The sequence below is a fragment of the Callorhinus ursinus genome, unplaced genomic scaffold (assembly GCF_003265705.2).
Source record: "Callorhinus ursinus isolate GAN/ISIS: 27379988/994484 unplaced genomic scaffold, GSC_fseal_2.0 scaffold4, whole genome shotgun sequence".
NCBI classification, from domain to species: Eukaryota; Metazoa; Chordata; class Mammalia; order Carnivora; family Otariidae; genus Callorhinus; species Callorhinus ursinus.
The window spans coordinates 126,024,536-126,041,358 of record NW_027397066.1 but is presented as its reverse complement, the minus strand read 5'-3'; the positions used below and the strand labels follow the sequence as shown (position 1 = coordinate 126,041,358).

Sequence of the window (16,823 nt, the reverse complement as noted above, 5' to 3'; positions counted from 1 at the left end):
AAAGATTTTATTTATTTTGGAGAGCGCACATGTGTGAGCATGAGCTGGGTTGGGGGAGCAGAGGGAGAGAGAGAGGGAGAATCTCAAGTGGATTCCACAATGGGCACGGAGCCTGAGTCAGGGCTTGATCCCAGGACCCTGAGATCATGACCCCAGCCAAAATCAAGAGTCGGACACTTACCCGACTGAGCCACACAGGCACGCCAATATGTAAGAATTCTAACCAAGGTCTTTTTTTTTTTATTGTTATGTTATTCATCATATATTACATCATTTGTTTTGGTGTAGTGTTCCATGATTCATTGTTTGTTCATAACACCCAGTGCTCCATGCAGAATGTGCCCTCTTTAATACCCATCACCAGGCTAACCCATCCCCCTACCCTCCTCCCCTCTAGAACCCTCAGTTTGTTTTTCAGAGTCCATCATCTCTCCTGGTTCGTCTCCCTCTCTGACTTACTCCCCTTCATTCTTCCTCTCCTGCTATCTTCTTCTTTTTCTTTTTTCTTAAAATATGTTGCGTTATTTGTTTCAGAAGTACAGATCTGTGATTCAACAGTCTTGCACAATTCACAGCGCTCACCGTAGCACATACCCTCCCCAATGTCTATCACCCAGCCACCCCATCCCTCCCACCCCCGACCACTCCAGCAACCCTCAGTTTGTTCCTGAGATTAAGAATTCCTCATATCAGTGAGGTCATATGATACATGTCTTTCTCTGATTGACTTATTTCACTCAGCATAACACCCTCCAGTTCCATCCACGTCGTTGCAAATGGCAAGATCTCATTCCTTTTGATGGCTGCATAATATTCCATTGTGTATATATACCACATCTTCTTTATCCATTCATCTGTCGATGGACATCTTGGCTCTTTCCACAGTTTGGCTATTGTGGACATTGCTGCTATAAACATTGGGGTGCACGTACCCCTTCGGGTCCCTACATTTGTATCTTTGGGGTAAATACCCAGTAGTGCAATTGCTGGATCGAATCTAACCAAGGTCTTTTAAGGATGGGATTTGCAGGTGGCATCATAGTTGCTAAAATTAGGCCCTTACCTTTATTTGAAGAGAGGATAGTCATATTGCTATCTTTTGAATGCTGCCACAATTCTTCAGAGATTTGTAAATGGCTAAGGAGTATACATTGCAGAACCTTGTCTATTCCACACTTGAAGATGTTATATTTCTGTTCTCACATCCTAAGATTTAGCCATTCTTCCCTGGGAAGTGCCATTCTAGCACTGGGAATTTTAATGACCTCTTTAAAACTGCATCAAAGGTCACTTTGTAGTCTGCAGGTGTGTGTGCTTTGTAAGGTTTATCTTTATTTTCAGTAGGAGACTCTGTATTTTTTAAAAAGTTAAATATTGTTAATCTCTGCGTTCTATCTTACATCAAAATGCCATAAAAATCTAAATGCACTAGGGATGAAAGGCACAGCATAGGGAGTATAGTCGATAGTATTGTAATAGCCTTGTGTGGTGACACATGGGAGCTACACTCGTGGCTGTTGATCGCTTGAAATATGGCTAGTCTGAATTGAGATGTGCTGTATGTTATAAGTATAAAATTCATACTAATTTATAAGATTTAATACAAAATAAGTTTTATATTGATTATAATTTTAATTGATTTTTTAATATTATTGATTAAATATACTGTCCTAAAATTAATTTCACCTGTTTTTATTTTAAATGTGACTTCTAGAGTTTAAATTACACATGTGGCTTGCATTATATTTCCATTTGGACAGCACTGGTGTACTGTATTGGCAGTCCTTTTGTTACCCCCAGTTTTTTTGGCTTGGGCATCCCAGTAATGAACAGGAACATATTTTAATATTTAAGTAGTATATACATTTCTGTTATAATTAGCAGCCTTAGATTTAAAAAAAAAAAAAGCTGAGAGTTAACTTCAAATCTGTTAAAAAAGTCCAAATTATAAATACTAAGTTCGAAACTGAGTTAATCTCTTACCAATATAAACTGTTCCTTCTCCAGTATAATTAAGGTCCAAAGTTGAAACCTGGGTATCATCCTAACTCCCTTTCCTTCACTTTTCACAGTGGTGATCAGCTGGTATAAGTAATAACTTAAATCTTTCTGAAATCTGTCTTTTTGCTGCTTTCTTGAGGCTCTCACTACTTCCCACATAGACTGTTCTAGTCATCTTAGAGAGGACCTTTTGCCTCCCTACGCTTCCTCCAAAGGAACATCTCATCTCATAATCCCCAGAATCTGGCATAGAACAGAACCTATAGTAAGCACTCAATAAATGTTTATTGATTGATCAGATGACAGAACTTCTGGTGTTAAAAGTTGTAGAATGAAAAAAGACTTTTAGGGGCACCTGACCAGCTCAGTCGGTAGAGCATGCAGCTCTTGATCTCGGGGTTGTGAGTTCAAGCCCCACATTGGGTGTAAAGATTACTGAAGAAAAAAAAGACTTTTATTCCTATATAATGTATGTGTATACAGTAGCATACACAGAGTAACTGCAGATGTAATTCTCTGGATGAACTTGTCAATGCTTTAAAAAAATATTCAACTTTTGCATCATATTCTTTAGTTCACTTTTCTTTATTGGATAGTCTTGGAAGTGGTGATGTAATAAATGTTCTATTTTGCCAAGGCTTTTGATTTGCCAATATAAGTTTATGGCATTCAGTCCAGGGAATCATTGGTGCCATGAAGACAGCTCCTTGTTTTTGTCTGGAGTCCCTATGGGATTAAACTACATCTGGCAATAAGTAGAGATTCTGGTCTGGCCATCTTCAAAGGCAAGAGACTGCTAGTATTTATCAGATCTATGTGGATAAGCAAATGGGAAGGGATTAATTTTTTTTCGTTTTGTTTTCCTTCCTTTTGTAACTGACTATAAAATAAAAACTCCAGAAGTTCACCCCGCAAATTAATAGTTTTCAATGGTTGCTAAAGAGGAAATCTTTTCTTTTTTCTATACATAGATGGATAATTGAGAATTTTAGATTAATGCTTTAGTTAAGTGTATATTTTTTAACTAGTTTACCTTAGTATAACAACAATTTACAGTGCTCAAAATTAATTTTCTAAGGATACTTTCCTAATTCTTTTTAAAGGGTTGAGCATTTACTATACCACTTTTAGACAGTTTAACATCTGTAGTATTGGGGCATCCTGGTTAGCATTTGGAGGCTTTTGTTGCCTGTTGATCTGTGTGGGAAAGTTAACCCAAAATTACTTTCTGAGGAGAACCTTGGACCTGTCTTAGCATAGCATAGGCTACTACCCCTTTCAAGTGAAGATGGGCCTGCCTTCCATAGAGGCTTATTTGTGTCTTTCTCCTTATACTCTTCACATTTTTGAGATATTATTAGTCCTGTGACTCAGTTAGCTGCAGTTGAAGCATGTGGCTCTACAGTGAACTGACAAAATAGAATGGCTGCATTCCAGATACTTGTCACGGAACGTAATCTAGAATTTACCATTCTAAGCCTTACCTAAGAGAAATAATGTTTATGCAGGATTGCCTGAAGAATATGTAGTCTCTCCATTTGTCTATACTTTAAATCTATCCCAGGATTAAGTCAGTCCCTCTGAGAGTCACATACCTGGATTCCATCATATTGCCAAGGGAGGAATTTCTTATCTCAAGAATAGAAATAATGTGTTTTTCTAGGCCATCTGGTTTGTTTTTACATTATGGTCATTTTTGACTCTTGTAAGTGTTCGTGTTTCTTTCTTTATGTTGCCTGCTAGAAAGCTTAGGAACAAATGCATGGTGCACCTCTAAGTCTATAGAATTTCATGGCATGATTTTTATGTACTTATTTTTGCATTACCTTCTCTTATGTTAAATTTATTTTATCTTGATGCATATGCATTACTTTAAGCTCTGTGAACTGTTTTCTGCATGAAGTCATGCAAAATGTGAACACATAATAAAATAGATGGGCGTATTTATCATTTAATTATAGTTGTTCCCCATCCGTTCCTACTAAATAGAATGTTTTCTAAAAGCTCCATCTCCCTATGTGTTTTATACTGTAACCAGTTTAAAATATCTGTATCTTATTAATTCCTAGGTTTTAGATTAAGAGTGACCTAAGGTTGAAATGTTAATTAAATGTTTTAATGTTCTGTAGCTCTAAAGAAAATAGTTGGATAAAATGTCAGCATATAGGACTATTTTAAACATTAGAAAAAAAATCATCTCTCTGAAAAGGAGGGTAATTGTACAAGTTTGCCTAATCCTTTTGATCTTGGCACACAGCAATACAGACTTCAGTTGAGATTAAAACTATGAATTTCAAAGGAAACATGGCCTTCAGTGTGTAAAATATATAACAGCTGGTTGACTAGTCCATTTAAAACTACACAATAACAATCGTAGACAGAATGATTCTCCTGCCAAAAGATGCACGAGTGCTTGATGGTTATATCAAGATATGATACTAACTCACACTTTTCTTTAGTAATGATATAAATGTAGAAATGAACAGTGTGCTGCCGGCACCAAAATCTTTCTTCTGCTCAACAGTTCAAGGGCAGTTTAGAAGTACAGAACTCCTTTTAGTGATTTCTCTATCTGCTTTTCAGCCTGAACTTCAATGTGTTGTTGACTAAATTTCATGTTTTTTTAACTCTCATATATAATTTTTAGTCTTAGCATCCCATAATTTCTTTCTCTAAATCCTTGATCCTCCTTTTTTTCCCTTCTTTGACATTCATGACTTACTGTTCTTAATGTCACAGTTTCACACATAATTTTAAGCCCTCAAAGTTAGACTTTTCTTTGTAAATAGCATATAATTAGTTTCATGTTTTTGTTCTGTATTTATATTAAGGTAAATATCTGAATTCTGAAGCATTGTGATATATTTATAATCAATATGGAAGAATGTTAAATTCATGTTAGATTATAGTTCATTACATATTCCAATATTTCCACTGTTGTGTTTCACCCGAACAAGTAATTCTTAACTAGTTTAATGCATTTTTTTAAATGAAGACTAACGTGGATTTGTCACTTTTGGAAAATTCCATTTGGAAAGTATATATACGTTCTGAATTTGTATCCGTTCAGTTATAAAAAAATGCTTTTGTTTTGAAAAACAAAACCTTTTTGTTTCTTGAAAATGTTGATATAACATAATAGCAAATTTCTTTGCTATTCTTTAAATTCATTTAGAAGAAGGAACTTACAGGTAAATAAAAAATTGGCTAACATTACTTGGATTCATCACAAAATCAGAGCCAGCATTTAAGGAGTTAACGCATCTTATTAGGGGGACAGGAAATCTGGCAACTATTGCAGAAACTAGACCTAATGGTGCACACAAACAATTTGTCAGTCTTCCTAAATGTGAATAGCTTTCCGCAGAGTGGCTGCTCTTGTATCGTTTGAACAGGCTAAACTTTTCCTTTTTGGACTTTAAATCTTAGAAGTGAAATGTGATCCACATATTCAATCAAAATCATTTAATTCAAAGCATATTTTGATTGGAACAAAGTTGACATGGAAAGAAACTCTAGAATAAAAAAGTTGAAAGGACTTTATATCATATATTTAGCAGGAAAATTTGAAACAGTTCTAATTAGGCTGAAAAAAACAGCTTTCTTCAATGTAAATTACAAAGGTCATATATCAATGTTAAGGAAACATTACCACTAGTGTTTGAAATCCAGCACATGCAAACATAACAGACCAGTTCATTTTAAATCTGTGTGTGTGTGTGTGTGTGTGTGTGTGTGTGTAAGAAGCAGCCTATATTACATGTATTTGAAGTGAAAAATACTTAAAATTCCAAGTTCATAATGTGTATATTACATTCTGACCAATCCCAACATTAACTCGTTTGAAACATGTGATCTACACTCAAATGAATTCATACTCTTAATTTATAAAGGTACAGTTAAAAATTTACAAAACTGATTTTTATTCTTCCATTTAAAATATGATTGGGGCGCCTGACTGGCTCAGTCAGAAGAGCATGCAACACTTGATCTCAGGGTTGTGAGTTCAAGCACCACATTGGGTGTACATTACTTAAAGATTTTTTAAAAATCTTTAAAATATGATTTAAAAAATAAAAATAAAATATTATTAAATACATCTTGTATTTAAATGCATACCAGGTCAAGAGGGTTAGTCATTGATTTTTATTTTCTTCTTTGATACTCGCTAATGCATTTTGAATCTCAGGACTGAATCAGGTCTTCTGGAAGCCTGAAAAGGGAAGTGGTGGTATAGGTGTGCAGAAATGTGTTATCTGGGTTACACAGACCTACTTCCTTCTGGTTATACAATTATATTTCTGTACTTAAAGATTTGTAAATACTATTTGATCTTTTTTTTCATAAAAATCATTTGTCCTATAGATACCAGTAGCTTTCATTTGATGGCTTTTTAAAAATGGTGTTGTATGAGAACATTTAACAAAAGCATGAATAAATATTAGCATTAATTTGGGAATAATACACAAATAAGCTTTTCAGGTCTGGAGGTGAACAGTTATATTTCTTTTGTTAATTAAAATTGGTTTTCTTGATTTTACATAATTTTGACATTAGAGAAAATTTGATTGTTTGAAAGTAAAAGAAAATTGCTAGAGTATCTCTAAAGCATACATAGATTAACAAACACATTATTAATGCCTTTTATTTTAGAATTTTTACTCCAAGATAGTTTAGAATGTTTGGGAAAAAGCAAGCCATTTCTACATAAATTATCATATTTTTTGATTGTCCTAGAGGAAACAAGAATAATTTTAAATAATATTTTTATCAATAAATAATTCATTTCCTTAATGGGTTAGTTTCAGGAACCACATAGATTACATTCTTTCAATGAGATTTATTGTGGGACACATATTCATATATGTTATAATTATTTCTGACACAAGATTACACAAATGAGTTGTTTATGAATAATTTACTATTATCTTTATAATATTAAAGCTTGAATTTGTTGATGTTCTGCATGTGAACCAAACAAATGAAAGTTACTAATAAGTGTTTGTATTTGACATCTGTATACTGTACTTTTTAGCATATCTCAAGTGTTTTAGTCTGTGTTTAATAGATCTCATTAAAAAAACAGATATCAGCCCCAAGACAGTTTGTCAAGACTAATATGAGTCCCCCTGGATTGCACTGACAATTTGTGTGAGGCTTCATATGATAGTCTTTTCATAGTCTTATTTGATCCTTAACAATTGGACATTAGTCACTGATTTATTTTATAATAACTCAGATGAGTTGAATATTACTGTATTGTGTTGGACATTTTAGTGGATTTTCTTTTTACAGATTTTACTCAGAGCACACATTGGATGTAAATGATGTATCCAGCCTGCTAGGGGAGTACTAACAATTGATTGGGTTAGGTTTGAGAGCAGCATGGGAAGAATGTTACTATCCCCTAGCTGCAAACCGTATTTAACTCCAGTCTTAATGAGGACTGTCTGACCTAAAGGCTTTGAAAAATTACAAATGCTCAGCATTCCACTGTCATGTTTTTTATTTTTTTGTGACTAAAAATGTGGATATAAATATTTTATATCAAGTATTTTTTTAAATCTTAACATATAAAAATATTTAAACAATTTTTAATGTTTTATGATTTATGTTTTTGAATTTCAAAAACAAGTTATAAGATATAATCTCAGGGTATTCCATTTTAAATTATTTGTAGTCTTTCCCTCAGTAATTTCCTCCTGCTTGTCTTTACCTCTTACCTCAAGTCTTTGCTAAGTGCATTTGTTTATTATTACATACTTTTGGCTAGGCAGTTGTCATTCACTACTACCAAAGGGATGTTAAAGTCCTGAAATAACTTTGTACTGAGATGATTTCAAACCTTTTTGGAACTCTTATCCCCATAGCAGTTGTTCTTTTGGACCCCTTTTTAAAACTTGGGTAAATTGCAAGAAATGCTTGAAGACCACTACTGAGATTTTTAGTTCAGTTTTAAAAAATGTATTTAAAGTCTACCCATGAACTTCTGGAAAAGATTTTGCCAGTAATTCCATGAATTACTGAGCAGCCCCTTAAGGCTTGCCCAATATGACAGTGTTAAGAGAGGGGCAAACCATGACACTGTGGTCATCTCTGCCTGTGTGTTTGAGGTGTAATGGGGGAACAGTGGCTTTCATTTCAGCATTTTTTGCTTAACATTCTGAGGTAGTATCAAGATATAAGGGTTTAAGCATCTAAATGTTACGAAGTTCACCATTTTGAATGTGCATAAAGAAGTAATCGACATTAAGAAAACTCACAATTCTTTGTTTGATGACACATAAAATAAAATTGCCCTGGCTTTTAGAGCTTTAATATTGAGAAAATCCACTTGTACTGTATCATGTGCTGAGCCTTCTGGAATTTTATAGTCTCAAATCACAACACCACGGACACTCAGGAGACTCCTGACTGTTTTATCTTATTAAACAATTTTGAAATCATTAATTTTTAATTAGCTTGGATGCAGGGTTTTTTTTATTGTTTCAATAGTGTGTGTATATGAAATAAACATTTTTTATTTAAACTACTGGTGAGAGTATTATAAATACATAAATAAGTGTAGGGTCTTTCTAAGAGTACATACTGTGAGTTTGCTTCATATAGTCACCCTTTTTTTGTAGACTCAGAGATACTACATGCTAATCTATTATAGTAGGGCTTTTTAGCAGTTTATTAACTCAGATTTTGAACAACTAAAAAGGATGTAAGCTCAAAGATATGTATAGGGCCTTCCCTGATTGAAAGTTCTAATTAAGTGAATTGGAGAAAATTAACTGAAATTAGCTGTCAGAAAGTCACATTTAAATGAGTGATGAGCTAGTCTGGCAGTAAACATTTAAATGATATAAATTGCCATTTAAGTGTATGGTTTAATGTTTGTCATGCATTAATGTGACATGAGACTGCAGTGACAATCAAGCAGCTTGCTCTAATTTGAACATATTTAGGGCTTTTGTGTGGAGTGCACTGCACACAAATTAAGACAATTGCTGTTTTTATGTGTCACTTTAAACATGGCCCCCATTCCCCCATCCCTACCCAAGGCCCAAGTTAATGAAACAAACGTATCATTTTTGTGTGCAACTTCCATTAATAATTCCTGAATTTTCAGATTATTTTTAAATCCATGTTCTTAAAATAGGAATTTACTTAAAGTTATTACAAGCCTTTCTCTTTCTATTTCAAATAACATATGCAGCAGTTCTCTTAGCTATTTACTAAATTTATAAATATCATGAGTTTTATAAGAGATGTCTAAAACAACCTTCACAGTTGAAGCTAGCTAAATATTTTTATTTCATTTCAGGTATACATTGGAATATGAGAATTGTCTAGAGTTTTATTTACAGAATTATTTTTTACATTATATATAGTATGTGGTATACTGTGACATCCTCTTAAATATTAAAGGAAATATATTATTTGAATTCAGTTGTAAATATTTTTAATTCATAGGCACTTATTTTAGATAGGGATTTTTTTTTAAGGATTTTATTTTTTAAGTAATCTCTTGGGTATCAACATACCCAATCTTGGGTATCAGCAAGGGCTCAGATTCACAACCCCAAGATTAAGAGTCACATGCTCCACCGACAGCCAGCCAGGCACCCACATAGGCACTTATTTTAGTAAAACATATACAAGTGTACACCTGTGAGCTAATAGGAACGTTTTTTGTCATAAGGTGGTTTATATCTTACTGGTTGCTTGCTATAGAGGTTATTCAATTTTGTTTTAAAACCAACAGATTTCTTTTTATAATATTGATGATGTAGCAAGCCACACCAAAAACACATCACAGCCATATACTTACTACACATAAAGTAAGCATTTCAATGAGCTACATCATCTGATGCAATTTGGTATACTTCAAATCGAGCTTCCCCATTTGAGTTTTAGAGCTCTGTGATTTGAATAGCACTATTTATAGAAAATTAGTCCATAATGCTAAAGTTTTATGGTGAAATAATTTTGAAGAATTTTAAATAATACAAATCTGAACACTTTTATAAAACATATCTCCAGTTTTTAAAACTCTTTTATATTTATAACTTTACTATTCAGCAAACATTTATTAGTACTTACTGTGTTTTAGGTACAGTGCTGGTAACTGGGAAGGTAATGATGAATTGGAAGTGGATTCAGCATTTCCACTGAATACTTGATTATATTCATTCATTATTTATTGGACACAAATAGCATCACATTTTTTATCTGGTTTGGTATTAATATCTAGAATAATAATTCGGTAATTACAATTCAGTAGTTATAAGTATGCCTCCAAAGATAAATTTTGTTGGCATAAAAACTCAGTTGAAATAGCTAAATAATTTGGTTATAGTTGTTGCAGTAGACAACGAAATATTTATATCTAGAAAAATCATAAACATTTCAGGTGAATAATAAATGTGTAATGTTTTCACATGTGCTGTCCCAAAGTAGCCTTTACATTGCATAACCTCCTTTCTTTGAAGCATAAACTGGGTACCAGTCAGGCCCTGAGTTACAAATATGACCAAAATAGACCCAGTCCTGGCCCTCACAGTGCTTACAGTATAGTAGAATAATACTGACATGTAAGCAATCTAATACAATTCAGCGTGACAAGTGCCAGAAAGTTTCTAATCATAAACAAAGGAGAACAGATTCTGATGGAAAATAGGACATCAGAGTAAGTCTATTCACAGTAAATTTAGTGTAAAACTTTATGGCTTGTTCTAAATTTCTCTATATTTTAAAAGCTGAATTCAGCATAATAATATGATCTGTGCCCTTTTTTTCAGGCCCTGGAGAGTGAATTTGTTTCCTGCCAGCTTCACCAATGGATTGATCTCATTTTTGGCTATAAACAGCTAGGACCAGAGGCTGTTCGATCCCTCAATGTGTTCTATTACCTGACCTATGAAGGAGCTGTCAATCTGAATTCCATAGCTGATCCTGTGTTGAGAGAGGTAAGTTATCTGACTGGATCTCTCAGGTATCTTTAGACTAGAAGGTACTAGATGTCATCTTCCCCATGCTTTCATTTTGCTTATGATGAAACTAAAAACCAGATGCGTGAAGTGACTTAAGCAGAATAACCTTTCATTTGGTGACCTGCTAGAACTTGAATCCAAGACTTCCCTCCAACAAAACGTTTGAGTCAAATTATAAAATGAGAGCTTTTTCAGTTTGAACCCATTCAGGGATCACTAATCATATTTTAATTTTTATAACTTTGAAGGCTACTCACTAATTTAAAGTATTAGGAAAATTCCACCTCATTTTATGCATTGTAAGCATGAATCTATTTAAATGTGATAAAACTCACATATAATACATAAGTCTGTGTGTAATCATATAGAAGTTAAGAGGAATAGTTAAGTAGGAAGTTAAAGTTAAGTAGGAAGGAAGTCCAAACCTTTCCTATGTCATGATAGCCTTGATAATTTTTTTTGTATTTTTAATCTAATTATGCATCCTCCTAATGCTAACATATATCATGTGCAAAGATTATAGGATTAAACAGATCACCTTAAGTATCTATACAATTTTAGAACAAGTGTATTTAAGAAACCAAGACTGATTCATAGACAGTGTTTTATATCACTTTAAAGAAAACATTATCTGTGATGAGTAAGGCTTGCCATTTTTCACCAACATGTGATGCATTCCTTTTTAATTCTACTTATGACCTAGTAATATTGACAGTATATAATAAGGACATATTTAAATATATTTGCCGGTATATATTATTGTCTGGTTTATGTGCCAGATAACAGTACACAAACAGAAGCACCATGTATTAGATGTACATTTGTCTTAAATTGCACAAATTTTGAATTGTTATTTATCAGTTTAATTTAGAGCTGGATCAGATGAACTCATAAAGACTTTTCTCATTTTTCAGTTCTTTGAAAATGTTCCTTACAAGGCCATTTTATTTTATTAGAGCAACAACTGATTGTATGACACAGAATATACATACTTCCATATATGAAACTGAGGTTAGAGCAAACATACAAATAGTGTTACAAAACAGTATATAATTTCATTGTTAGAATAGAATAGCATAGGCCAGTTTCCTTTTTTTAAAACTATTTGAACAGTGTTACTTTGTTTTATAGATGTCCATAATTCTTCACCAAATACACCACGTATTTTTGTTTTTTCTTTTTTTTTTTTAAGTATTTGAGAATTTCTTTTTTTTTTTTAAGATTTTATTTATTTGACAGAGAGAGACACAGCGAGAGAGGGAACACAAGCAGGGGGAGTGGGAGAGGGAGAAGCAGACCTCCCCACAGAGCAGGAAGCCCGATGCAGGGCTCAATCCCAGGACCCTGGGATCATGACCTGAGCCGAAGGCAGACGCTTAACGACTGAGCCACCCAGGCGCCCTATTTTTGTTTTTTCATGTTCCCTTATAATTATTATAAGTATAATTACTATACTATATTATATACCTACGTAGCTGCTTTATAACTGAAATCACAGTATAGATTTGATTTTAGAATCTCCTGTTTTACTTAATATACCAGCATATTATTTTATATTGCTATATATAATTCTGTATAATTCTATAATTTTAATTTTGAAATTCTGTAATACTCTGTGGAGTTGCTATGAAGATATACTTAACACTTCCTTCCAATGTGGGATCCTATTTTTTAAAAGACTATTGATTGATATGTCCAAGGTGATATAACTATACCTTCCTTGTCATTAAAGTTTATCCTGCATTTGCATGATAAAGGATGACTCTTAGCCTTGTGATACTGCTAGTTAAAAAGTGAAACATTTAATTAGCAGGTTGTTTATAGAATGTAATTGGTTCTTTGTTTTATGAGGTTTTTTTATTCCCCCTTTATCTATTTCACCCATTCCCCACATTCACCTCCCCTCTGGCAACTACCAGTTTGTTCTCTGTATTTAAGAAGTCTGGTTTTGTGGTTGTCTTTTTTCCTTTGTTTGATTTTTTTTTTTAATTTTTAAATTCCACATATGAGTGAAATCATGTGATATTTCACTTAGCATTGTACCCTCTAAGTCCATCCATGTTGTTGTAAATGACAAGATCTCATTTTTTATGGCTAGGTAATATTCCATTGTGTATCTATACCACATCTTCTTTATTCTTTCATCTACAGATGGACACTTGGGTTGCTTTGATAGCTTGGCTATTGTACATAATGCTGCAATAAACATAAGAGTACCTGTATCTTTTTGAATTCATGTTTTCTTTGTTTTTGGGTACTCAGTAGTGGAATTACTGCATCATATGGTAATTCTAGTTTTAATTTTTTTGAGGAACCTCTGTACTATTTTCCACAGTGGTTGCACCAGTTTGCATTCCTACCAACAGTGTACAAGGGTTGTTTTTTTCTCCACATCCTTGCCAACACTTTTTTCTTGTCTTTTTGATTTTAGCCCTCTGACTGGTATGAGGTGATAATCTCATTGTGGTTTTGATTTGCATTTCCCTGATGATGAGTAATGCTGGATATCTTTTCATGTGTCTGTTGGCCATCCAGAAGACATTTGGAAAAATGTGTCTTCAGGTCCTCTGCCCATTTTTTTTAAAATTTGATTATTTGGTGTTTTGGTGTTGTGTTGTATAAGTTCTTTATATACTTTGGATATTAACCCTTTTTTAGATATATCATTTGCAAATATCTGCTCCCATTTGGCAGGTTGCCTTTTCATTTTGTTGATGGTTTCCTTTGCCATGCAAAAGCTTTTTATTTTGGTGTAGTCTCCATAGTTGAATTTTGTTTTTTTTTTCCCCTTGCCTGAGAGGATATATCTGGAAAAATGTCCCTATGTTGATGTCAGAGAAATTACTGCTTATGCTTTCTTCTAGGAGTTTTATGGTTTCAGGTCTCACATTTAGGTCTTTAATTCATTTTGGGTTTATTTTTGTGATTGGTATAACAAGCTATACACAGTTTCATTCTTTTGCATATAGCTGTCCAGTTTTCCCAGCACCATTTGTTGAAGAGACAGTCTTTTCCCCATCGTCTGTTCTCGCCTCCTGTGTCATAGACTAATTGACCATACATGCATGGGTTTATTTCTGGGCTCTCTCTTCTGTTCCATAAATCTATGTGTCTTTTTGTGCCAGTACCATACTGTTTTGATTACTACAGCTTTGTAGCATATCTTGAAATCTGGGATTTTGATACCTTTAGCTTTTTTCTTCTTTCTCAAGGCTGCTGTGGCTCTTTGGGGTCTTTTATGGTTCCATACAAATTATAAAACAGTTAGGAAAGAAATTGAAGATGACACAAACAAATGGACAGATATCCTATGTTCATGGATTAGATGAACCAATATGGTTAAAGTGTCCGTACTATCCAAAGCAATCTACAGATTTAATGCAATCCCTGTCAAAATATGAACAACATTTTTCATAGAACTGGAACAAATAATACTCAATTTTGGCTCTTTGTTATTATTCTGGACTGACCACCTCTCTTCCTCACACACACCAGTGATTTACCATATGGTATTTATAGTATAATGCAAAAGAGCACTGTCCAATAAAAATCACTTGTGAGTGATGGAAATGGTCATTATATCTACACTGTCCAATATGGTAGCCAGTAGTCACATATAGCTATTGTGCATTTGAAATGTGGCTAGTATGACTGAAAAACTGAATATTTAATTTTATTTAAGTCTAGTAATCCAAACTTAAATAGCCCATATGGCTAGTAGCTACCATATTGGACAGTGAAGATATAATGACCATTGACTAGCTTATATATCTTTGGTGACCATATTTTCTGAATCCAAATTCTAGGCATGTGGTCAGACAATAGGACAGTAAATGTTTGTCAAATTAACTTGGTTAAAAAAAATATTTGAATTTGGTTTTAGTCCATTTAGATATTAGATACGTAATTGAAATATATGTATAAATGAAGTTATATTTTTCTTTCACTTAAATTAACATTTTAGGACTTCAAATAATGTTTTGTGGTAAAAATGTAGCATAAAATTTTACCATTTTAACCATTTTTGAGTGTAATTCAGTGGTATCAAGCACATTGTTGTGCAACCATTACTACCATCCATCTCCAGAAGTTTTCCATCTTCCCAAACTGAAACTCTGTATTAGTTGAAACAGTAACTCCTGATCCACCCCCCACCTGCCCTTAGTCCTTGACAACCACCATTCTACTTTCTGTCCCTAGTATTTTGACTACTGTAGGTACCTCACAGAAGTGGAATCATACAATATTTATCCTTTTGTGTCTGGCCTATTTTACTTTAGCACAGTATCTCCAGTGTTCATCTACATTATAGCATATGTCAGAATTTACTTCCTTTTAAGGATGAATATTCCATTGTTTGTGTATACCACATTTTGTTTATCCATTCATCTGTTCATGGACATTTTGAGTTGTTTTCACCTTTGGCTATTGTGAATAGTGCTTCTATAAATATTCGTGTATAAGTGTCTGTTTAAATCGCTGCTTTCAGTTCTTTTGTGTATATACCCAAAAATAGAATTGCTAAATTATATGATAGTTCTATGTTTAGCTTTTTGAGGAGCCACCATACCAAATAAGTTTTTAGTATTTATTTTTCAAGATCAGCATTTGCTAAAGATTATTTAAAACTTTTGCTTTAAGTTTCCTTGGCTTCCTTCTCTTTTCCACAACCCTAAGTAGTTAGTTAATTATTAGCAAATTAAATTTTAACTGGAGAGTTTTCCACTCATCACACACAAATTTATTTTTATATTATATAAAAATATATATTAGATTCAGCATTCATTTAAAAAACATGGCCTGTTATGTTCTAAGTATGGTAGGTACTCAATATTCTTGAAAGATAAATACAGTAGTCACCCCCTTATCCACAGGGGATATGTTTCAAGACCCCCAGTGGATGCCTGAAATTGTGATAGTACCAAACCCTATATATACTATGTTTTGTCCTGTACATACATACTTAACAATAAAGTTTACTTTATAAATTAGACATAGTAAGAGATTAACAACAATAACTTAAAGTAAAATAGAACAGCTATAACAATATACTGTAATAAAAGTAGATGAATATGGTTTTTCTCTCTCTCTCTCAAAATATCTTATTGTATTGTACTCACCCTTCTTATGATGATGTGAGATGGTAAAATGCCTACATGATGAGATGAAATGAGGCAAATGACATAGGCATTGTGACATAGTGTTAGGCTGGTATTGACCTGATGATGTGGCAGAAGGAGGGTCATCTGCTTCCAGACCATGGCTGATGACAGGTAACTGAATCCATTGAAAATGAAACCACAGATAAAGAGGGACTACTATATATTACTTCGTTATTTAGCACTATTCATATAAATATGCATGATTAATTCTCCAATTTTTTTAGATGTTATTAAAACAAATCTGACAATTTTTTATTATAGCCATTCCATATCATAGTGCTAAGTCTTATGATATAATGCAGTGTGATACAGTAGAATAAACAAACAAGTAAAGAAATAGACACATAGATGTGAATTTAATTGCTGACCCTGATGCCTACTAGTTGTGTGACTTGGATTTTCCTGAGACTCTGTTTCCTCATATATAGAATTGGTCTGAGTATAGCTACCCCTTAGATTAGATGGGGTATAATGCATGTACAGTGCCTGGCATGCTACCTGTCCCATCATAAGTATGCATTAAATGTTGGTTCCTTTCCTTACGTTGTTCTCTGTAACCCCCTGGGTTAGGGAAACACAACCATAAAAAGAATATGAATTACTTATTGCATCACAGAAAGAACATAAAATGCTAACACTAGATAGATTATCAGGGACTATTTCCTAGAGGACACATGCA

The 16,823-nt window shown here is 33.4% G+C and overlaps 1 protein-coding gene across 4 annotated transcripts in view; it reads left to right on the top strand.

Annotated features, from left to right (window-relative positions):
• LRBA (LPS responsive beige-like anchor protein) overlaps positions 1-16,823 on the top strand; it is a 742,782-nt gene that overhangs the window by 651,552 nt on the left and 74,407 nt on the right. For all 4 annotated transcript variants that reach the window (XM_073892352.1, XM_025874296.2, XM_073892351.1 and 1 more), the window contains one exon: positions 10,791-10,958. In XM_073892352.1, coding sequence (XP_073748453.1) covers positions 10,791-10,958 — 168 coding nt within the window. The remainder of the gene's footprint in view (positions 1-10,790; positions 10,959-16,823) is intronic.